We start from the raw sequence: 22263 nt of genomic DNA on the forward strand, positions 1-22263 counted from the left end.
ATAAAGTGGGGGGAAAGATCAAGAAAAATAGAGTTAGGACCCAGGCCGTGTACGGTGGGTGATCGTACGCCGAGCGTGCATGCGGCCCACCTGGGTTTGATCCCCGGCACCCCCTGGGGTTCCCCCAGCCCCGCCAGGAGGGATTCCTGAGCAGAGTGAGGAACCAGCCCTGGGCACTGCTGGGTGTGGAGCAACCACCCCCCAAAAGAGAGAGAGAGAGAGAGAGAGAGAAAGGAAGGGAGGGAGGGAGGGAGGGAGGGAAGAAAAGACGGTGGGGGACTCAGGGGGCAACGGCCATAGCCCCCCCCAGCGGTGGCCACGACCCCTCAGGCTGAAATAACCGTGCGAGCCTCAGCTGGGCTGAGCCTCCCCCGGGCTCTGCCTCTGGCCGCCCCTGCTCAGCCGGGTCCAGGGCCCCGTCCAGGGCCTGCAGCAGGGGATGCCGCGCCCTCCATCTGCGCCGAGAGTTCCCACAGAGCCCACCCTGGAGCGTCACACAAACAGCACCTGACGGGGTCGTGGCAGGGGTCGGGGTGTCCCGCAGACTGGCCAGGGCCCCGTTACAGCCCCTCCCCGAGGACTGACCCCCCCTGCCTCTGTCACTTCCTGGAGCTCCCCACCCCCACCCCAGGTCCCGAGTCCCCCAGCAGCACGAGTGCCTGTCCGCCCCTCCCCCACCAAGACCCGGGCTGGGGGGGGGGGCCGGGACCACCCCCTCTCCCCCCGCCCCGCACCACAGCAGCAGCCCCAGTGCTCTACCTCTTCTCATATTCCAGGTCCCCCACAGACCCGTTCATCAGCTGGTTGGGCGTCCACTTCAAGGTCATGACATCAGCCGTCTGGTGCAGGGACAGGTAGCCGGGCACAGCCTCCATGTCGTCCCTCTGCAGAGAGAAGCGGGTGTTGCTCGGGGGCGGGGGGGGGGGGGGGCTGGCCGGAACCCGGCCTTGGAGGCAGGGCTCGAGGGAAGGGCAGTCTCAGGCTCGCTGCCCGGTGCCTGAGTGCATTTCCTGGGTGCACCGAGGGACACTCAGACCGACGGAGGGAAGTTTGTCTGCCTTGGGTGGGTGGCAGGTGGACGGAGGGCAGAGAGGAGGAGGGAAGGGGCGCTGGGGAGGAGCACACAGGATGGAGGGGGGGGAGAGAACTGACCACTCGGCCGTGAACTACTGTGGGCAGGCTGAAGAGACGCGTGAATGGGTACAAGGAGGGAAACGCCCTCAGACGGACAGACCCGTGGGAGAAGGGACACAGAGTCGGGACACAGAGCCCCCTCGCTCCCCCGGGAGTCAGAGGGACCCCCCAAAGCTGGAGCCCCAGCCCCAGGGCCCCACCCGAGCGCTCACGGGCTGCACCAGGACGTTGTTCTTGCCGTAGAGCAGGGTGGCCCTGGAGTTCTGGTGCAGGGACTCCACGTAGTCCCGCGCCGAGAGGGACTCGATGCTGCCGCTCGAATGCCTCTTCTGGATCTGGCAGGGACAGCGGAGGCGGGCGGTGAGGCCCGGGCGGCCGGACAGACGACGGACCGACGCACGGACGCACCCCGGGCCCACGCCACTCACGCAGAGGGCCGGCCGCTTGGTGGGCGAGTCCTGCCGCAGGTGGGAGCCGTGGATGCGATGTCTCTGCACCAGCTCGTCGGCCGAAGGGTCCGTCCAGAAGTGATCCGCCGTCTTCATCTTGGTGTACTCCAGGGCGCAGGGCCCCACTGCGGGGAGCAGGGGCCGCTGGGAACCCGGGACCCCGGGGCAGGGTGGGGGGCGCCCTCCCACCTCCCCCCACCGCCCCAGCCGGGCCACGCACATGCTCTAGATGCAGAACACCCAGGGTTCTGCTGAGGGGGTGAGCAGAACCAGCCCCGGGCAGGGGCCAGGGAGGGGGAAGAGGGAGAAGTCTGGGATGGGTGAAGGCGAGTGAGGTCGCTCCACGTCACCGCCAACCCCCCCTCTCCCCCCCCCCGGCACTCACCCAGCAGGGAGGCCAGGATGGGGCCGTCCACGGGGTCCATGAGGAGAGCCTCCTTCTCGTAGTACTTACTGACAGGGGGGAAGGAAACGCACGCTGGATGCGGGCAGCAGGGGGCGCTGCAACACTAAAATTCACGCAGGTGACTGAAGCCCGACTCGGGACCGACTGAGTCCCGAGGGCCAGAGCCTGTTTCCGGATCCGGTAGGAAACACACAGGGACAGATGCCGAATGCAGGCACTACGGAGGAACTGCACCCAGGCATGAAGCGGCAAGAGTGCACTCACTCGTAGGAGAGGGCGGTTAACTGGAGCACCAGCATTTGGATTTCTCTGACTCTCCTGCCTCTGGGCCTTGGATCCTGCCCTTGCTCCTGTCCCCACCCGCTCCGCTGGTTAGAGCTCTGCGTGCCCCCCACATGGGCGCTTAGTGGCTCCCTTCCTGGGACACCAGCCACCACCTCCCACCCCGGGATGTTGCTGAGATTCTGCCTGTTGGGACGTGTGCAGCTTCGAGAGGAGGGAGGCTTGCTGCTAGCATCTGGGCAGAGAATGCAAAAAAAAAAAAAAAAGAGTAATAACAATACCCGCCTTGCCAAGATGCAGTTAAACTGGCATATACTGCAAAAAGGAAGCCCTCTTGCTCTCTGGCTGGAAAGGAATCCAGCTGGCCAGGAGGAATCTCAGACCCTTCAGGTGCACGGGGCATAAGAGGCAAAAGGAAAAGGACGGGCAAGGCCACTGGATCCCCAGCATAGAGGCCAGTGTAGGTAGCACATAGTAGGTGCTTACTAAAAGTCTACAGAATAGATGAATGAATTAATTCAGGCCAAAGCGCCACATACCGTGAAGCCTTTAGTTGACCGGAATGAGGGACGAGAATGTACGGATTCTAACTGTGTGTCTCCAGAATGCTGTGCATTTGCTAACGCTCTTTCCCCTCTTCTCTAGAGAGGCAGAAATCCACGGTCCGATTTATTTGAAGAGACCAGGAAGCACAGAGAAGCTGAGAGGCTCCCCTCGACCCACACGCTTAGCAAGTGGGTCTGCGCAGGGAAGGAACGACCGCCGAGACCGCAAAAGCGCAGTGCTCTTAAACCAGACTCTTCCTAAGGTCCCAAGTGGGGCTGGTGTGGACTCAAACGCCCCAAAGGTCATGAAGGGAAAGTGGAAAGTGGTTCTCGGCCAGAGGACGCACTTCCCACGCGTGCCAGCAGGGGGAGGCAGAGCGGCGCGCGCCCTGCTCTTGACTTTCGCGCACCTGCTGTTCTCCACCAGGTAGTGCACGATCTTGTCCAGGACCTTCTCGAACAGCGCCGTGCGGATCCACAGGTGCTTGATGGCGAGCGGGGACAGGCTGGGCAGCTTCGGCAGCTTCCGCACGTTCTCCTGGAGGCCCTGGATCTGAGTTCGCCTGGGGAACCAGAAGTCATGAAACTGGCGTATAAATGAGCAGCCATGGGGAGCGACACGCTGAGCAGGGGGAGGGGGAGAGGGGCAGACACAGGATGATCACACTCATCTGTGGGATAAAAACAACGGGGGGTGGGGGCTGGAGCAATAGCACAGAAGGGAGGGCGTTTGCCTGGCACGTGGCCGGCCTGGGTTTGATCCTCAGCATTCCATAGGGTCCCCCAAGCACCACCAGGAGTAATTCCTGAGTGCAGAGCCAGGAGGAACCCCCTGAGCATCGCTGGGTGTGACCCAAAAAAACCAAAAATAAAAAACTGGGGACACTGGGGGTGTCTGTGTGAAGGGACCAGTGTCGGAACACTGTATGACAGGATACAGGCTGATTGCATTCATCTACGGGATATTAAAAAAAAGAAACGTAGCATGAGACCATGTTAGTACCCAAAGACAGTAGAAAGAGGGCCAGGAGGACTGCGCGTGGCTGGAAGCCTGCCATGAGTGCGGGGAGAGGGCAGCTGGGGTGGAGAAGGGACCACGGTGACAAAGAGAGTTGGAAGTGACCGCTCTGGACAAGAACGGAGTGAGTGCTGACGTGATAACCTCTCACTTCCTGTACTGCCAACCATAATGCCCAAAGGGAGGGGGCAGGGAGGGAGAGAAGGAAAGCGACTGCCAGGGAGGCAGGCGGGAAACCGGGGACACTGGTGGCGGGAAATGTGCACTGGTGAAGGGGTGGGAGTTGGAACATTGTATGACTGAAACCCCATCACTAACAACTTTGTTACTGTGTATCTCAGTGTGACTCAACAACAACGAGAAAGGAAGGAAGGAAGGGAGGGAGGGAGAGAGAAGGAAGGAAGGAAGGAAGGAAGGAAGGAAGGAAGGAAGGAAGGAAGGAAGGAAGGAAGGAAGGAAGGAAGAAAGGAAGGAAGGAAGGAAGGAAGGAAGGGAGGAAGGAAGGGAGGGAGGAAGGGAGGGAGGGAGGGAGGGAGGGAGGAAGGAAGGATGGAAGGGAGAAAGAGAGAAAGAAGAGAGAGAGAAGAAAGAAAGAAAGAAAGAAGAAAGAAAGAAAGAAAGAAAGAAAGAAAGAAAGAAAGAAAGAAAGAAAGAAAGAAAGAGAGAGAGAAAGAAAGAAAGAAAGAAAGAAAGAAAGAAAGAAAGAAAAAGAGAGGAAGGAAGGAAGAGAGAAAGAGAAAGAGAGGAAGGAAGGAAGGAAGGAAGGAAGGAAGGAAGGAAGGAAGGAAGGAAGGAAGGAAGGAAGGGAGAAAGAGAGAAAGAAAATGGGGCTGTCCCGGAGAAGGGACCCGCGGACCGAGAGCGTCTGGAGGCGTGAGCCATCCCAGGCCCACTCTGCTCCCAGCCGTGGGGGGGAGAGTGAAGCAATGCTCAGCACAGTGGGCGCAGAGATGCCGGTGTGACGGGCGCTTGCACCCAGGAGGGGCCAGCCGGGCCCCTGCCCTGTTCCTGGCTGCTCTGTGCTGGAAGGGGTGTTGGCCAGCCCCATGGCTTCTGACCCTGCCCTCCCCGCCTGTCCGGCCGGCTGCTGCCCACTGCCCCCACCCGCTGACCACCCAGAGCAGGGGCTGCCGCTCCCTCCTTCCCTCCTCCCTCTCCTCTCTCCCTCTTTCCCTCTCTACCTCTCTATCTCCCCCTCCTTCCCTCCTTCCCTCCTTCCCTCCCTCTCTCCCTCTCTCTCTCCCTCTCCCTCCCTCTCTCTCCCTTTTCTCTCCCCCTCTGTGACCTCTCAGTAAACAGTCACTGAGAAGAGTCACCTGTTACCCTCCACCCCTGCCCCCGCGCAGGCTCCGGGCCTGCTGGCAACGGGGTGCAGACTCAGAGGGTGGCGGAGGAGAGAGAGACGCTCGTGCCCACACCCTCAGGCCAGTTTCCAGGGCGTGGGGACAGTCGGCGGCGCCAAGAGGACCCACCTGGTGCCTCTAAGGGTCCCGGAGATGCGGGTTTTACCCCGAGGAGCCAGGACGTGGCTCCCGCGGGCAGGATGGTGCCGGGCCGGGCAGCTCAGGGGCGCCCGCACGCCTGCCCGCTCGGCAGCGGGGATGGGGACGGGGGCGTGGGAGGAGACACAGGCAGGGCCATCAACCCTCCCGGGGCTCCGAGTAAGGGGGGAGAGGCTGACACCAACCGCGGAAACGAGAAACAAATGAGAACTGCAGTACTGACAGATGGAAGAAACCGGGGGGGGGGGGGCAGGGGGGACAGAGAAACGGAGTGATGCTGGGAAATCCCCTCCAGCTGGTCGGGGGGAGGCAGACCTGGATGCTGACTAGGAACTGACTGTGCAAAGGCCCTGGGGTGAGGATGGGGCTGGCTGAGTGAGAAGGCCTGGGAGGAGACCGGCATGGGTGCCGGGAGGTGGGGGGTGGGGGTGGACTGTCCCCCCCGCCCCTGTACTCACGCGCTCTCCAGCAGCTGCTCCAGGTCCTGGACCTTGCGGCTCAGCTCCTCGGCGGGCGGGAAGCTCCGGCCCACCTTCATGAAGAGCGCAGCCACCTTGTTGCTGCGCAGGAAGCCGGCCGCCCGCCGCCGCAGCCCGTGCAGGACGCAGGCCTCCACAGCCGCTGCGGGGACACGGTGCTCAGGAGCACGTGGACGCTCGGAGGGCGTCTGCCCCCCCTTGCCCCACGGCGGGGCCGGAGTCGAGACTCCACAGGGCGAGGGGCACCATCGCTGCGGCTGGCCCGGGCGGGTCCCTCCCCACGCCCGTGTGCGGGACTCGGCCGCCAGCTCGGTTCCTGCTGTGACACCCCCCACCAGGAGGGGGCGCTGGCCCCGCCTGGGAACAGGGAGGAACAGCGGGGGCCTTCGCCTGGCACACAGCAGGCCCGAGGGTGACCCCTGGTACCCGGAGGGTCCCTGGAGCCCACCAGGCGTGATCCCGGAGGGCAGAGCCGGGAGTAAACCTGAGCACCGCCAGGTGTGGCCACCCTCCCCCCCCAAAAAAAGGAAAAGGTTGATTTGCGGGGGCACACCCCCCTGAAAGGGGTGGTGGGCCGGTGCCAGAGAAAGAGAGAGAGAGAGAGCACAGCGGGTAGGGCACGTGGCTGACCTGGCTTTGGTCCCTGGCACCTTGGGTGGTCCCCTGAGCCCGGCCAGGAGGGACCCCTGAGCACAGAGCCAGGAGTAAGGCCTAAGCACCGCCAGGGGTGGGTCCCCCGAACCAAGATCTCCCGTAAGAGAAAAGCGGGCAACAGGCCAAGTCTGGGGCCCCCTGCTCTCCGCCTTGAACGGGCAGGTATGCCAGCACGTCCTGACAGGGACAGGTCAAAGACTCTGCTGCCACACAGAAACGCCCCAGGGGCTGGAGCGATAGCACAGCAGGGAGGGCGTTTGCCTTGCACGTGGCCAACCCGGGTTCGATTCCCAGCATCCCATAGGGTTCCCTGAGCACCGCCAGGGGTAATTCCTGAGTGCAGAGCCAGGAGGAACCCCTGTGCATCGCCGGGTGTGACCTAAAAAGGAAAAAAAAAGTCCCAAGGGAAAAAAAAATGTCCAGGGAAGAAAAAGTCGGCGATGTATCCACGCAGACAGACACAGATTTTCCCGCACACACGAGGGCCGGTATGTGCATATGTTTGCACAGACACATTCCATGCCTAAAAAGAAATGGTGCATACCCGTGTCTCTGAATAACTGTGCCACTTTAAAAAAAAAAAAGTGACCCTGGGCCCCGAGCTGTGGTCCTGCGGCAGAGCTGGCTCCCTGGGGAAGTGAGCCCCCCCCCCCCGCCCCCCGCCACTCCCCCACGGCCAAGGAACAGACAAGGGGTGAGGAACACCTCGCCCAGGCTCGAGTGGGGCTGGCAGGCAGGGGGCGCTGTTCCCGCAACGCCCAGATCCAGGCTCTGCCTGGAGGGGCCCTGGGGGGGAGGAGGTGGGAGGGACAGGCGGTACCAGAGCCGACGGGCATCTCTCGGGGAGGGAATTACCGCCTGCCCCCTCCTCCTGCGACCCCCAATCATCGTATCAGGTTCTCTGAGACGGGGCGAGAGTCACCCCCCCTTGGATGGACGCCCCGATATTGGCTGCAGCACCCCTGGGAGCCACAGACAAAGGCGGGAGGACACCGGCAGCAGGGAGGGGCCACGTCTGGAAACGGGGGGGGGGGGGAGGGTGGAGAGGGGGCGTCAGGCCGTGGGCCCAGCCGGGACACTGGGCATGACCCCCGCCGGGAGGTTGGCTGGCTCTCACCTCCCCACTTCTCTGACCCGCCCTGTCCGCCTCGCTCCCCTCTGAGGCCCAGGCAGAGCGAGGACAGGCCCTGGCGTCCACTCCGGCGCCCCTGGGCCCTTCTCAGCCGAGTCTCCAGGCCGCCCTGGGTCTGAATCCACCAAAGGCAGCTGCAAATGCCCAAATGACAAGTGTGTGTGTGTGTTGATGAGTGTGTGTGCGCGCGTGTGTTGATGAGTGTGTGTGCGTGTGTGTTGACGAGTGTGTGTGCGTGTGTGCGTGCGAGTGTGTGTTGATGAGTGTGTGTGCGTATGTGTGCGTGCGTGTGTTGACGAGTGTGTGTGCATGTGTACGCGTGTGTGTTGACGAGTGTGTGTGCACGCGTGTGTTGACGAGTGTGTGTGCGTGTGTGCGTGCGAGTGTGTTGATGAGTGTGTGTGTGCATGTGTGCGTGCGCGCATGTGTGCGCGTGTGTGTGCGAGTGTGTGTGCGCGTGTGTGCGCGCACCTGTGTGTGTGCTGGAGGCTGACCCTGGCTCAAAGATGCCACCTCCCCCAGGCAGCCCCCCGGGCTGGCCGGGCGCAGACTCACCGCAGAAGGAGATGATGTGGCTGCTGTCTTCGTGGACGAACTTGCGGGTCACGGCCTCCTCCATGATCTGCTTCACCTGGAGGGCAGGGGCGGCACGGGAGGGCCACGGGACAGTGTGACGACTGCGTCCTCACTGCCCCCTTCGCCGAGGCGCAGTGCGCTGGAGGCCTGAGGCTGCGGGGCCCCGCCCGAGGCCCCCCTGCCGCCAGGTGCTCTGCCCGGCCTCATCTCGTGGCACGAGTAACAGTGCACTGTGTGGGCCGCCTCGTGGCAGCCCCCCCCCCCCGCCGCCTCCCCTTATCCTGGGGTCTCCAGCGGCCCCCGGCGGCCTGGCTTCTGCGTCCACCCTCCTGCAGAGTGGCCTCGGGGGCAGGGCCCCGGCCTTCCTTGGTGGCTGCCCAGCGCCTGGCTCAGCGGGCAGCAGTTCCGGGGAGGGGCCCTGGGGCGGGGGGGGGGGGGGAGAGGCCAGCCTGCCTCCCGCTGCACCCGGCTCCCTCCCTGCTGGTGCCCTGGGCTCGTGGGGGGTACTGGGGTGCAGAGGGGCTCTCCCGGGAGGCGGGGCTGGCCCCGAGGAGGCCCAAGTCCAGCCCGGCCCGACCCCCGAGCAGCCCGCGGTCCCGTCATGATCCCGCTCGGCAAGGCCTCGTGAGCACCGCTGCCATGCCAGGCACGAGGGACACGGCGTGACAGGGGGGCCGCGGCGATGACCACCCCCCGCCCCACCCAAGCAGTGACCAGCGCGCTCTGCCACTCTGTTCCGGCCGTCCCCGTCGAGGGGCGCCCACAGCAGCGGCAGGACTCGCAGGAAGCAAGGGAGGATCTTTGGCATAGAAGGTGCCGGGGGGGGGCGGGGGCGGGGGACCAGCTAGGAGCCGAAAGGCAGCCCCCCCGTCCACCAAGACTCACGCCAAACGCACGCGGGACCTCGAGGGCTCAGAACACAGAATATTCTAGAAGAAAGCCGAGAGGAAAGGGTCCGCGACGCGACTCTGACCACGGGCACTCGGGGACGACCCCAAAGCATACCAGGGGATGGCTGGACCACCTCGAACCACAAACCCGTGACCGAGGGACACAATGACAGGGGTGGGGGGGAGAGAGAGACAGAGACAGAGACAGACAGAGAAAGACAGAAAGAGATAGAGAGAGAGACAGAGGCAGAGACAGAGAGAGACAGAGACAGAGACAGAAACAGAGAGAGACAGAGAGACGGAGAGAGAGAGGTGGGGGGAGAGAGAGACAGAGACAGAGAGAGACAGAGAGACAGAGACAGAGAGAGACAGAGAGAGACAGAGAGATGGAGAAAGAGGTGGGGGAAGAGAAAGACAGAAAGAGACAGAGAGAGACAGAGGCAGAGACAGAGAGAGACAGGGAGAGACAGAGACAGAGAGAGACAGAGACAGAGAGAGACAGAGAGACAGAGAGAGACAGAGAGATGGAGAGAGAGGTGGGGGGAGAGAAAGACAGAAAGAGACAGAGAGAGACAGAGGCAGAGACAGAGAGAGACAGGGAGAGACAGAGACAGAGAGACAGAGAGAGACAGAGAGACAGAGAGAGACAGAGGCAGAGACAGAGAGAGAGGTGGGGGGAGAGAGAGACAGGCAGAGAGAGACAGAGATGGAGAGAGACAGAGACACAGAGAGAGACAGAGAGAGACAGAGAGAGAGAGGTGGGGGGAGAGAGGGCAAGGACGGCCACAGGAGGGAAGAAGGCACCACGTGGGTGACCGATGTCTCGGGTGTGTGGAGACTCCCATCCCGTAGCCAACACAAGAAACAAGCTTGGTCACCAACTGATCTAAGAGTTCGTTCTCAGTGGAAGAGGTGGTGACTGGCGCCGACAGGGCCCATGAGAGACTCAGCACTGTGGACCCCTGGCAGACGCAGGGGGAAGTCGCTCTCAGAACAGAAACACCTACGGGGCCAGAGAGGCAGCACAGCGGGGGGGAGGGCGTTTGCCTTGCACGCGGCCAACCCGGGGTGGATCCCCTGCATCCCATACGGTTCCCTGAGTGCCACCAGGGGGACTCCTGCGCGCAGAGCCAGGAGGAAGCCCTGTGCACGGAGGGTGTGGCCCAAACATCGACAGCGAAATGGAACAGGCAGTGACGGGCTGGCACGCTCCACAGCAGACAGGAAGTCCGTGTCCCCGAGGCCCTCCACTGAAATCTGCCTCCGGGGGATGGCCAGAGGCTGTGTGAGGGCGGGGTGGGGCTGAAGGGGTGAGGATGAGGGGGACCAGCACCCCCAGCCCTGCGGGAGTGGGCAGGGAGAGGTGACCTCCGGGCCACAGGTGGCATCAGCAGCCTGGGCCACGGGCGTCCACTCCAACGCCGGCGTCTCAGCTGTCCCCTCCTTGGCGTGGCCACTACAGCCACCCGCGGTGAGACACTCGCCGGAGCCCAGGGCGGGGGCGGTGGGGACACCGAGGGCAGCCTGCACGACGGACGGGGCAGGGAAAACAAGCCTTGCGGGGGGGGGCTCACGTTAGGGGGGTCCTTGTGGAGCAGAGCCTGGCCAGGCCTGCAGGAGCCCCGGGCGGAGGACGCCCGAGTCCCCCTCGGTGCCAGGGGAAGGGTGAGGGCTTGCCGGCAGCCGGCCTCCCTGGAGTGGGCCCCTCCCCGCCGTGCTCGTCCACCTGTTCTTGGGAGTGACCATCTGTCTCCTCCACAGCGGCTCTGACGACGGGCCCCGCCACGGCCCGGGTCGCCCCGTGCTGCCAGGCGCCCACCTGCTCTGTGCGGGGTCTCACTCTCCACCCTCAGGCAGATGACCCTGTCGGGGTCACGGACACAGAGTCGGCATGGCCTTGGGGGGAGTGAGCTGCCCACGCCGGGACGTGTCTGGGCGGCAGACCCTGGGGGCCAGTCCCAAGGGCTGCCAAGGCTTCTAAGGGGGCGGGGGCGGGGGTGGGGCCGAGCCTCGGGGTGACGGCAGAGGTGCCCACTGTGGGGGCTGGGGGGCTTCGGGCCAGCGAGCTGCAGTGGATGGACAAGGACACTCAGGGGCACCGGCCTTTGGGGGCTCACAGTGGGGTCCCCCAAACGCTCCCCAGCCCCACACGTGATTCGGAAACGGTCCCCCGAGGGATCCCGGTGAGAAGGTCCCTCCGCCCCTGAGCGGCCGCTGCGGGCCTAGACGGAGCCGTGGGGACCAGACGCTCCCGCTGCCCAGCCCGCCGCGCAGCGAGCACCTCACAGTCCCGCCCACGCCCTGGACGCCTGCCAGCGCCCTCCTGGGCACGCTGCCCGCTGCCTGCGGGGGGCGGCTCCCCTGGCGGTGCACCCACGGGCCTCGGGGAGGGGGTGTGCATGGGATCTGGGGGGACCAGACTCCCTGGAGGGCCGCCCAAACACGCACTCACACACACACAGACACACACACACTCACAGACACAGATACACACAGACACACACACACTCACACAGACATTCACACAGACACTCTCTCACACACACAGACTCTCTCTCTCTCTCTCTCTCTCTCTCTCTCTCTCTCACACACACACACACACACACACACGCACAGAACGCAGCCTACCCATGCCAGATGTCACCTACGGGAGGGGTGAGGTGGAGGCTGTCTGAGGGCTGAGTCAGTGCCCTGGCCCCGCCCCTCACTGCTAGGTGACAGGGACAGTTAGTCACCTCACCTCCTCTCTGCTCCGCGCACCCATCTAGAAGGCGGGACAATAAATGCCACCTGGCCTCAAATCCTTCTCTTCTCAGATTAAACGTGTTGGGGGTTGTGGGTGTGGATCATGGTAGAGCAAACCCTTCAGCCTGGGTTCAGCCTGGGTTCAATCTTGGGTACAGTCCTGGGTTCAATCCTGGGTTCAATCCTGGGTACTGTCCTGGGTTTGCCCTTCCTGGGTTCAATCCTGGGTACTGTCCTGGGTTTGCCCTTCCTGGGTATTGTCCTGGGTTTGCCCTGGGTTCAATCCCGGGTGCTGTACTGGGTTTGCCCTGGGTTCAATCCTGGGTACTGTCCTGGGTTCATCTTGGGCAGTGTCCTGGGTTCAATCTTGGTTACTGTCCTGGGTTCAATCCTGGGTACTGTCCTGGGTTTGCCCTGGGTTCAATCCTGGGTACTGTCCTGGGTTTGCCCTGGGTTCAATCCTGGGTGCTGTCCTGGGTTTTCCCTGGGTTCAATCCTGGGTACTGTCCTGGGTTCATCTTGGGTAGTGTCCTGGGTTCAATCCTGGGTACTGTCTTGGGTTCAATCCTGGGTACTGTCCTGGGTTTGCCCTGGGTTCAATCCCGGGTGCTGTCCTGGGTTTGCCCTGGGTTCAATCCTGGGTACTGTCCTGGGTTCATCTTGGGTAGTGTCCTGGGTTCAATCCTGGGTACTGTCCTGGGTTCAATCCTGGGTGCTGTTCTGGGTTTGCCCTGGGTTCAATCTTGGGCTCAGGGCTGGAGTGACAGCACAGCGGGGAGGGCATTTGCCTTGCACACAGCCAACCTGGGTTCGATTCCCCGGCACCCCATGTGCTCCCCTGGAGCACTGCTAGGAGTGACTCCCGAGTGCAGAGCCAGGAGGAGCCCCTGAGCATCGCCATTTGTGACCCAAATAGCCAAAAAATATATATCAACTAACCAAAGAACAGAACCCAAAACACCCGATCCTAGCCTCAGCCCTCAGCAGTATCATATACTCACGGGCCCACCCAGCACCACCAAAACATCAAATATTTCTTCACAATAAATTGTTCTGAATGATCAACCGTGTGTGTGTGCGTGCACCAAGCACTTATCACAATGGACAGAGCAGAAGGGATGCCAACCCGGGTTGGGTGCCTAGCAGCCCACTTAGCACCTGAGCCCTCCAGGACTGACACCTCAGTTCCCAGCAGGAGTAAGCCCCGAGCACTGCCAGCGTGCCCCCAAAGCAGAAAAAAAAAACAACAGAAAAGACTATTATAGAACTTTCTGGAAAGGCTCCAGCTAATGTTGTCTAATACAGCATGACAAACCATATGTGGCGAATGAGTGTTTGAACATGGCTGTTGCAGCTAGGGGAAACATGTTTCATTTCATTTCATTTCAATTAACGTAAACGTGTGGCTGTGCACCTGACAAGGGCCTTGTAAATTGGACGGTGCGGATTTGGAGCACAGTAGGTGCCCAGTAAACTCGAAGTACAACGGTCAGGGCTTGTTATGACAATGGCTGGAGTGAGCATCAGATATTAGGAGGGCAGGTTTAGTTATTATTATTTTTTTGCTTTTTGGGTCACACCCGGCGATGCACAGGGGTGACTCCTGACTCTGCACTCAGGAATCACTCCTGGCAGTGCTCAGGGGACCCTATGGGATGCTGGGAATTGAACCCGGGTCGGCTGCGAGCAAGGCAAATGCCCTCCCCGCTGTGCTATCGCTCTAGCCCGCCGCGTTTAATTCTCAACAATGCCACAACCTGAAGGTCAGCTGTGCTCTCGTCTGCGGAGTGATGCTGAATGGTATTTGGGAACTCAGGCTATGGACATGCAGAGAGGCTGACGGGGGGCCGAAGACTCTCTCGCCACCGAGCAGGGGTACTGAGTTGGACACTCTGGGGGCTTCGCACAGCTCCACGTCCAAAGTCCCTGACCTGCACCCGGGACCGGAGTCAGACCCAGGAAGCACCTGGGGTCACCGCCAGCCCCAGAGTGGAGAGCGTGCGGCTTTGCAAGGGCACTCAGCTCCAATGGGGGGGGGGGGGCTGTCCTTCGCGCTGCGCTTCTCCGGCCCCTTCCCGCCCCGCGCCCCCTGTCCTCGCTGCCTCCCCCCTACCCCCACTCCGGGCCTGACCCCAAGTGCCGCCCACCCCCAGCGGTGGAGGGGAGCGTGTGGGACACCGGAACAACGGGAGGCGGGAGGGTTGTTCCTGATGCCAGGCTGGCGCGTGAGCATGCCCCGGAGCCAACCTGCCCACAGAGCACTGCGGGGCACAGAGACGAGAGAGACAGGGCCAGGCACGCGGCCAGGGCAGGGGAGACCCGGCACCGCTGGCTGTCACCCCAGGAGTCCCGCGGGAGGTATGGGCCTGAAGGGGGCACGCACGGCCCACCTTCACCCCCCTGAGCCAGCACAGCCTCTGCTTGGCTTCTCGAATCCCCTCCGGCCTTATGTCCACGCTTTACCGTTCTGGTTAGTCTCATAAGCAAGTTATTTTCCAGCTTCGTGCGGATGGGGTCGCTGAGAAGGCCCTTTGCCGCTGCCCCTTCGCTGTGTGACCTGGGGCCACTTTCTTCACCTCTCTGTCCTTCAACTGCCTCACCAGCGCTGAGGAGCTGTTATTGGTAACCTCGCTCTAGAGGAACGCGACTCTGTGAGGGGAGATCAAGGCACGCCCCCAGCTCAGTGTCTGGCAAACCAACTCCGGATCATGGAAACAGGGAACAAGGGATTGCTAATCCATTCCGCGGCCCCGGCATCAGCAAGTCTCTCGGCTTTCCCACGGGGTCTTTCCGGCAAGGACGCTGACCCCCGCGAGCGGCGGGCACCCACAACCCGAGCTCCTGCAAGATCCTACGGAGGCGAAGCATCAAGGTCTTCCCTGTCCTGCCGTCCTGATGCCAGTGAAAGGATGAGTAACACGGCCCGGACGGTGCTGGCTCTGGGTTCAGCGGCCACCGGACTGGCCAGTAGCTCGGGAGTGGCCGGGGGGGGGGGGTATATCTCCCTGGGCACTGATGGGCAACCAGCTGTGGAGGCAGGACCAGAGGGTCCCTGCTAGGAACCAGGGGGTGGGAGACAATCCGGAGGATGGCAGGACGGGCAGGGGGCAGGACGCTGGTATCCGGAAAACGGGTGCTGATGTGGAAACCCACTAATGCTCTCCACCTGCTCTCACTCCCGGCGGAGACAGGCCTTATTTTGGGGGAGGGGGTCACACCCAGAGATGCACAGGGGTTACTCCTGGCTCATGCACTCAGGAATTACCCCTGGCAGTGCTCAGGGGACCCTATGGGATGCTGGGAATCGAACCTGGGCCGGCCGCGTGCACGGCAAACGCCCTCCCCACTGTGCTATCGCTCCAGCCCCGGAGACAGGCCCTGAGCGCAGCCCATTATACAGAGCCTGTCTCGACAGACTGAGGCCTGTGGACGTGTGAAAGGTGCGACGGGTGAGGCGTCGCACCGTGCTCTCATCCCTCTGAGGACGCCTGGGTGGAAGCGATGATCTCGGAGCGCGTGGGACCGCGGGGCCCTCGGTCCTCGAGGCTTTCTTTCTCTTACTTCTGCCTCGTTTCCTTACCCCTCCGAGGCAGGGCCTGTCCGCCGCCTTCCCAGGATGGAGTGTGCGAGGCGCAGACTCGGCGCCCACCTGTGGCTTTCACGCCCCGGGGCCCCCCACAGGGACAGGTCCTGAGGGGCGGGTCTCTGGGCGCTGCAGCCCCCGCTCAGACACCAGGGCATGTTCGCCAGGGCCGGCAGGACACACAGTGGACGATGCCCTCATCACTGGCTGTCGCCTTCGACACACGCGGGGGCAGAGGTCACAGAGGTCGGGCAGCTGCTGGAAGGGCAGGGCCGCCACCTGCGCCAGGCCAGGCCGCACCCGCTGAGTGAGGAGGAGGGTCTCAGGCACCGCCCCCACCTTCCCCCAGCTGCACCCATTGCCCCTGGTCCCCCCGAAATGCCATCTCCGTGCCTCGATATTTTTTTTTTTTTTGCTTTTTGGGTCACACCCAGCGGTGCACAGGGGTTACTCCTGGCTCTGCACTCAGGAATTACCCCTGGCAGTGCTCAGGGGACTATATGGGATGCTGGGACTCGAACCCGGGTCGGCCGCGTGCAAGGCAAACGCCCTACCCGCTGTGCTATTGCTCCAGCCCTCGATTTTTTTTTTCTTTTGCTTTTTGGGTCACACTGAGCAATGCTCTGGGCTGACCCCTTCCTCTGCTCTCGGTGACTTTCCTGGTGGGGCTTGGGGGGGAGTCATACGGGGTGCCGGGGAATCGAACCTGGGTCAGCTGTGAGCAAAGCAAGCGCCCAATCTGCTATACTATCGCTCTGGCACCCTGGAAATCTTTTTTTTGGGGGGGAGAGGGGGTCACACCCAGCGATGCTCAGGGCTTACTCCCGGCTCTGCACTCAAGAATTACTCCTGGCGGTGCTCAGGGGCCCAGAGGAGATGCCAGGGATCGAACCCGGGCCGGCTGCATGTGAGGCAAACGCCCTCCCCGCTGTGCTACCACTCCAGCCCCCCGTTCCTGGCCTGGGTCGGAACAGCACAGCTCTTGTGCTCCCACGGGAGGCTCTTGGCTCGGGAAGTGACCAGCCTTACGGCCGGCCCCAGGAATAGCAGCAGACCCCTCCCCGAAGACCCCTCCCCGCAGACCCCTCCCCGCAGAAGGGCTCCTGCCCAGCCTGGCTTTCCTGGAGAGAATCTCAGCATCTCATCAGCGGCGGAGCTTGAATACGTCTTAAGCACCAGCTTGGCAAATTCACAAAAGTGGCTCGGGCCAAATCGGCCGGTCCCGGGCTCTCTGCATCCTGGCGCGCCCCGGCCTCAGCCGCTGGGAGACCGGCCCGCGGGCGCCAGCCACGGGGGAGTCAGCAGCACCCTGGGCGGCCGAGGGGCCTCGCCTGCCATCCCGGGGAGGGCAGCCGGCCCAGACGCGACTCTCTCCCCACCTGAACTGTGGGGGAAGGACCCCAGAGAACGGCTCGGAGGCTGGAAGGGTCCCCCCCACACACCACCAGCCCACCCCATTCCTTTCAGGCGCCCGGGAAAGAAAGAAGCATGAAGAGGCTCCCTGGCAGCTACGGCTGTGTCGGTCACGGGGAGAGTTTCCTCCTCCCCAAGTCGGACGACAATCCCCATCCAACACACGGACACACACACACACACACACACACACACACACACACACACACACTGATCTGAGCCAATACTACAAACCCCAAAAGATCCAACCCAGAGCCCCTGCGTTCATTCCGTTGTCCAGAGACTTGGGGAGCTCTACTGGAGCCTGGGGCGGTGAGGGGCTGCGACCCCCAAGCTTCCGAGGGCCCCAGCCCCCTCCTCTCTCTCTCTCTCTCTCTCCCTCCCGCCGCCCGCTGTCCCCCTGGGCCCGTGAGGAGCAGCCCAGCTGCTCCCTCTCCCGCCTCCCCCCAGCCTCACTGGCTGCGAAGATCTGTCACTTCCCATCTGTATTGTTTCTCTGTCTGTCACTGCCCCCAGCCCCCCCCCCCCCCCCGCACTGCCTGAGTCACCGAGCACCGAGCACGTGAGCAGGGGTGGGCTTTGCTCACTTGTCAGTCCACGGGTGCGAGAACAGAGCCTGCGAATGGCAGAGGCAGCTGGTGGGTCCCCACCTGCTGCTAGCAGCTTCAGAATTTCCTCTGGGTGAGAGTGTGAGACAGAGGGGGGGGGAGAGGGAGCGAGGGAGGGAAAGAGAGATACAGGGAGGGAGGAAGAGAAGGAGGGATGGAGGGAGGGAAGGAGGGAGGGAGGGAGGGAGAAGGGGAGAGAGAAGAGAGACGGAGAGAGGAGAAAGAGAAGAGAGAGGGAAAGAGAAGGGGAGAGAAAGAGGGAGAGAGAGTGACAGGGAGAGACAGGGCGAGAGGTGGATCTTTTCTCAGGGGACTGAGGAACTCCGGGGCCTCGGCTAGAGTTGGGGTCCGCGCGCAGGGGGAGCAGATGAGGGGACGCTCAGACGAGGGGCCTCCAGGCCCCGCTTCCTGGCCTCCCGTCAGCGGAGGGCACGAGTCTGGGCCACGCCGGGGGCCACAGAGGAAGCCACGACCATGGCTGCAGCACAGCCCGAGGGGACCCTCGAAGGGCGGCTCTGGAGACCCCAACGCGCATCTCCCCGCCCCTGCACCCCGTCTTGCCGGAGACACTGGTGTTCTCGTGCTCCTCGCGCGGTGACCGGCTCTGGCCCGAGTCCCCCCTCGGGGAGCAGAGGGTCCCAGGACAGCCGCCTGCAGCGAAGGCAGAAACAGAGGGGGTCCCCGACAGGGTCCTGAACCAGAGGGGGCGGCTATCTCCAGAGACCGGAACGGAGTGGGGGGCGGGAAACCCCCCTCACCGGGTTCACAGCGGGTGCCCCGTGGGTATCCGAGGGAGGGACTCGGGTGGGGGTGGGGGAGGGGGTGCCAGGGGCGCAGCGGGGACGAGAAGGGACAGGAAGGACAGAGGCAAGTCTGAGAGCAGGTGGGGGGGGCTCCACCCTGCGCCCCTGCGGGAACCTCCTGGGGTTCAAGGCCAAGACGCCTCCCTCCTCCCCTCGGGGCACGGCCAGGAGGAAGTCTCCCTGCTCCGAGCCCCCCACCCGCACCTGAGCCCCGGCCAGGGGTCCCGGGGACCTGGCCAGGGTGCAGCGCTGCCAGGGTCACTCCCAGAGCGACCAAGTGGGGCCTGCGGGCCGGAGAGCGAGCACAGCGGGGGGGAGGTCCCCGAGCACCGCCGGGAGTCAGCCCTGAGCATCGCCGGGTGTGACTCCAAGCCCCAAACCAGAAAGACGGGGCGGGGCGTGGGCCTGCGGGGCCCTCCCGGGCCTCCACCTCCTCAGAGTCGGGGGATTCTGCCTCCTCTGAGGGCAGTAGGGCGAAGCTCTCCCCCTCTCGGGGTGCCCTTCTGGGGACTCGGGGAGGACAGCAGCACCCCCTGGGCGGGTCAGACAGGGTCTGCCTAGCCCCATCATTGCCCCAGGACTGCACAGCCCGGCTGCAGGAGCTGGGGTCTCGCCTCTGCAGCCTGGGGGTCACCTGGCGACCCGGGCGGGGGGGAACGGGCGAAATGATCCCCCCTGCTAGAAGCCACATCACCCCAAAGCAACAAAACCGTTGGGTTTTTTCTCCCCCGGCCCCTGGGGGGCTTCTCCCTCAGGGAGGGTCGCTGCTAGGGGAGCTGCCCGCGGGGAGGGCTGGGAGTGGCCGCGGGCCTCTCTGACTCTCCTCGCCAGCCCTGTGCTGCTTGTGCCCACGTGGCCGAGCACCTGTGGCGCCCGAGCACGTGGCGCCCGCACCTGCCCTCACGTGTGTGTACCCGGCTCCGTCTCTGGAGAAACCCGCGCGCTCTCGTGAGCACGTCACCTCTCTCTCTCTCTCTCTCTCTCTCTCTCTCTCTCTCTCTCTCTCTCTCTCTCTCTCTCTCCCCCCCCCCCTCTCTCCCTCTCTCTCTCCCTCTCTCCCTCTCTCTCCCTCTCTCTCTCCCTCTCTCTCCCTCTCTCTCTCTCCCTCTCTCTCTCCCTCTCTCTTGTGAGCACGTCACCTCTCTCTTTCTCTCCCTCTCTCCCTCTCTCTCTCCCTCTCTTGTGAGCACGTCACCTCTCTCTTTCTCTCCCTCTCTCTCCTCTCTCTCTCCTCTCTCTCTCCCTCTTTCCCTCTCTCCTGCCCTCCCTCTCTCCCTTTCTCTCTCCCTCTCTCCCTCTTTCTCTCTCCTCTCTCTCCCTCTTTCCCTCTCTCCTGCTCTCTCTCCCTTTCTCTCCCTCTTTCTCTCTCCTCTCTCTCCCTTTCTCTCTCCTGCTCTCTTTCTCTCCCTCTTTCTCTCTCCTCTCTCCCTCTCTCTCCCTCTTTCCCTCTCTCTTGCTCGCTCTCCCTCTTTCTCTCCCTTTCTCTCTCCTCTCTCTTCCTCTTTCCCTCTCTCTCCTGCCCTCTCTCTCCCTTTCTCTCTCCTCTCTCCCTCTTTCTCTCTCCTCTCTCCCTCTTTCTCTCTCCTCTCTCTCCCTCTCTCTCCTGCTCTCTCCCTCTTTCTCTCTCCTGTGCTCTCTCTTTCTCTCCTTTCTCTCTCCTCTCTCTCCCTCTTTCCCTCTCTCCTGCTCTCTCTCCCTTTCTCTCCCTCGTTCTCTCTCCTCTCTCCTGCTCTCTCTCCCTTTCTCTCCCTCGTTCTCTCTCCTCTCTCCTCTCTCTCTCCCTCTCTCTCCTGCTCTCTCTCTCCTTCTCTTTCCTCTCTCTCCCTCTTTTCCTCTCTCTCCCTTTCTCTCTCTCCCTCCTTCTTTCTCTCTCTCTGTCTCTCTGTCTCCCTCTCCCCCCTCTCTCCCTTTCTCCCCCCTCCCCCCTCCCCTTCCTACAAAGCCTCTGTATTTGAGGGAGAGCACCAGGGGCCGGGGGCCCAGCGGGCACACCCGGCACTACACAGCCCAAGGTCGCTCCTCAGGACCTGCCCCTCTCCCGTGCCCCCTCCGCGCCCCTCCGTGATGGGCTCCCGCCTTCTCCTCGCCAATTAAGAGCCTCCCCGGCCCAGCCAGAGGCAGGAAAACAAGCCAGTTAGTCACTTGCTTCCTTTATCCACCCCAGTCACGTGCCCCACTCCCCGGATGGCTGTCGCCATGGCAACGCAAAGCCAGTCCCGCTGAGTTCTGGGAACCCAAACAAAACTTAGGGGTGGGGGCAGCGAGGGGAAGGGGAGGGGGCAGGGGAAGGAGGACGGGATGGAGAGATCAGGGAGAAGTCAGAACGGGGCTGAACCCGAGGGAGAGAACTCAGAAGAGCCTGGTGGGACTGTCCCTGTCCCGGCCACTTCCCTGTCCTCCTTCCAGCCACGGGGCCTTTGAACAAATCATTCCTGCTGCCAGAATGGTTTGCCCTGTGTCTCCTGCCACCACCCTATCCCTTCACCTCCAAGGCCCTCACTGCCACTTCCTCCGGGAAGCCCTCCTGGGCCACATGCACAGGGTCATTTTCCCCAGTGCCTCTCCTTCCACAGCCCTCCACACAGCGGCCTTAAACAACCTTCCAGTTACCCACGGGGGCGCCAGCCAGATGGCAGGCCAGGAGGGCGGGGCCTTGCGCGCCCACTGCTGTCTCCCCAGAGACCCGCCCGAGTCCCGACACCCTGGCACAGACAGCCCTCACCAGGACACCCACAGGATTTGAACCCTGGTCTGGCTGAGGACAAAGTGCCACCGACGGCCACCCCCCTCCCCCGTTTATTTATATATACTTTGGCCACACTCAGCGGGTGCAGGGCTGACTCCTGGCTCTGTGCTCCGGGGCCCCTCCTGGTGGTGCCAGGGACGGAGCCCAGGCTGTCTCCGTGCAGACAGCACCTTCCTGCCGTCCCGTCTCTCTGCCCCAAACAGGGGCCCCGGCCACTGGCCACAGAGCTGGGCCCGGGACCACCCCTGGCACCCAGCCCCGGAGCCACGGACGCCGCCCCCGCAGGACACCGAGACCTCCCGGTCAGCGAGGGGACAGCGGGCCCCCAAACTCAGGGGCACCCAGGACACGGGGAAGCGGCCCTAGAGGGGGGCGGCCTCTGTCCATGGTACTGAGAAGCTGGGCCCCAGCCAGCGCCGCCCAGAGGAGCCAACACTGCCCCCTAGAGGCCGCGCTGGCTTACTCTCGCAGCGGCGACCACGGGGGCAACGCAGTCTGGGTCAGCGGAGACCAGTGTTGAACCTGACCACGAGGGCGGTGCCCAGGGGGACGGGCTGCTCCAGACACTTCCCCTGAAAGCGTGTCGCATCCAGTCAACGTCCCGAGTGTCTGTGTGTGGGTCTGGCGGGGGGGTCACACCCAGCCACGCTCAGGGCTCACGCCTGGTGGTGCTCGGTGGTGGGGGGGGGGGGGTCGGGGAGGGCAGGTGCCGTGCCGGGCATCAGAGCAAGGTCGGCCACAGGCAGGGCAGGTGCCCGACCCCGCGCTCTCCCCCCAGCCCCTCAGCAGCTGGCTCCCAGCCCCCCTCCCCCCAGGGCTCTCTGAAGGCTCCGCTCAGGCCTTCTGGGTCTTTCTGCGGGATCGGTATCCGACATGCCTCATTTGGGAATGTGAGCCGGGAAGCCAGCCCTGTGCGTGACGCTTTATCCATGTCACAACCAGACACACACAGCCCCGCCAACCGGACAGATGGAACCCCTGGGAACAGGCTGCGGGGGGGGGGGCTTTCTGGCCCCCGGAGGCACGGACCCCAGAGCCCTCAGGCAGTGTGACAACCGGCCCCAGGTCTTCGGCCCCCAGGTCTTGAGCTGACACTGTGCTGACACGGGCTGACGGGCTTCAGGGGGACGCGGGGTGACAGGAGGAAGGCAGGACACCTACACACGCGCACGCGCACACACACGCACCCCGCAGTCACAGCTTCATTCACACAGAGGCCCGTGCATCACATGTCACGATCACACAGACGCATGCATCATCTGTCACACACAGACCCCAGCCCGGAGCAGCCCACAGCA

General features: G+C 63.3%; 1 protein-coding gene across 4 annotated transcripts in view; it reads right to left on the reverse strand.

Annotated features, from left to right (window-relative positions):
- The window catches only part of SGSM1 (small G protein signaling modulator 1), a 59804-nt gene that overhangs the window by 36557 nt on the left and 984 nt on the right, over nucleotides 1-22263 (reverse strand). The window contains exons 3-9 of one of the 4 annotated variants that reach the window (XM_055146787.1): nucleotides 8157-8232; nucleotides 5795-5957; nucleotides 3227-3379; nucleotides 1969-2036; nucleotides 1563-1708; nucleotides 1347-1463; nucleotides 760-884 (exon numbers count right to left, since the gene is read on the reverse strand). In XM_055146787.1, coding sequence (XP_055002762.1) covers nucleotides 760-884; nucleotides 1347-1463; nucleotides 1563-1708; nucleotides 1969-2036; nucleotides 3227-3379; nucleotides 5795-5957; nucleotides 8157-8232 — 848 coding nt within the window. Of the gene's footprint in view, nucleotides 1-759; nucleotides 885-1334; nucleotides 1470-1562; nucleotides 1709-1968; nucleotides 2037-3226; nucleotides 3380-5794; nucleotides 5958-8156; nucleotides 8233-22263 lie in introns of all 4 variants that reach the window. The other 3 variants (XM_055146785.1, XM_055146786.1, XM_055146784.1) reach the window with 3 other exon arrangements.

Source organism: Sorex araneus, chromosome 9, assembly GCF_027595985.1.
Source record: "Sorex araneus isolate mSorAra2 chromosome 9, mSorAra2.pri, whole genome shotgun sequence".
NCBI classification, from domain to species: Eukaryota; Metazoa; Chordata; class Mammalia; order Eulipotyphla; family Soricidae; genus Sorex; species Sorex araneus.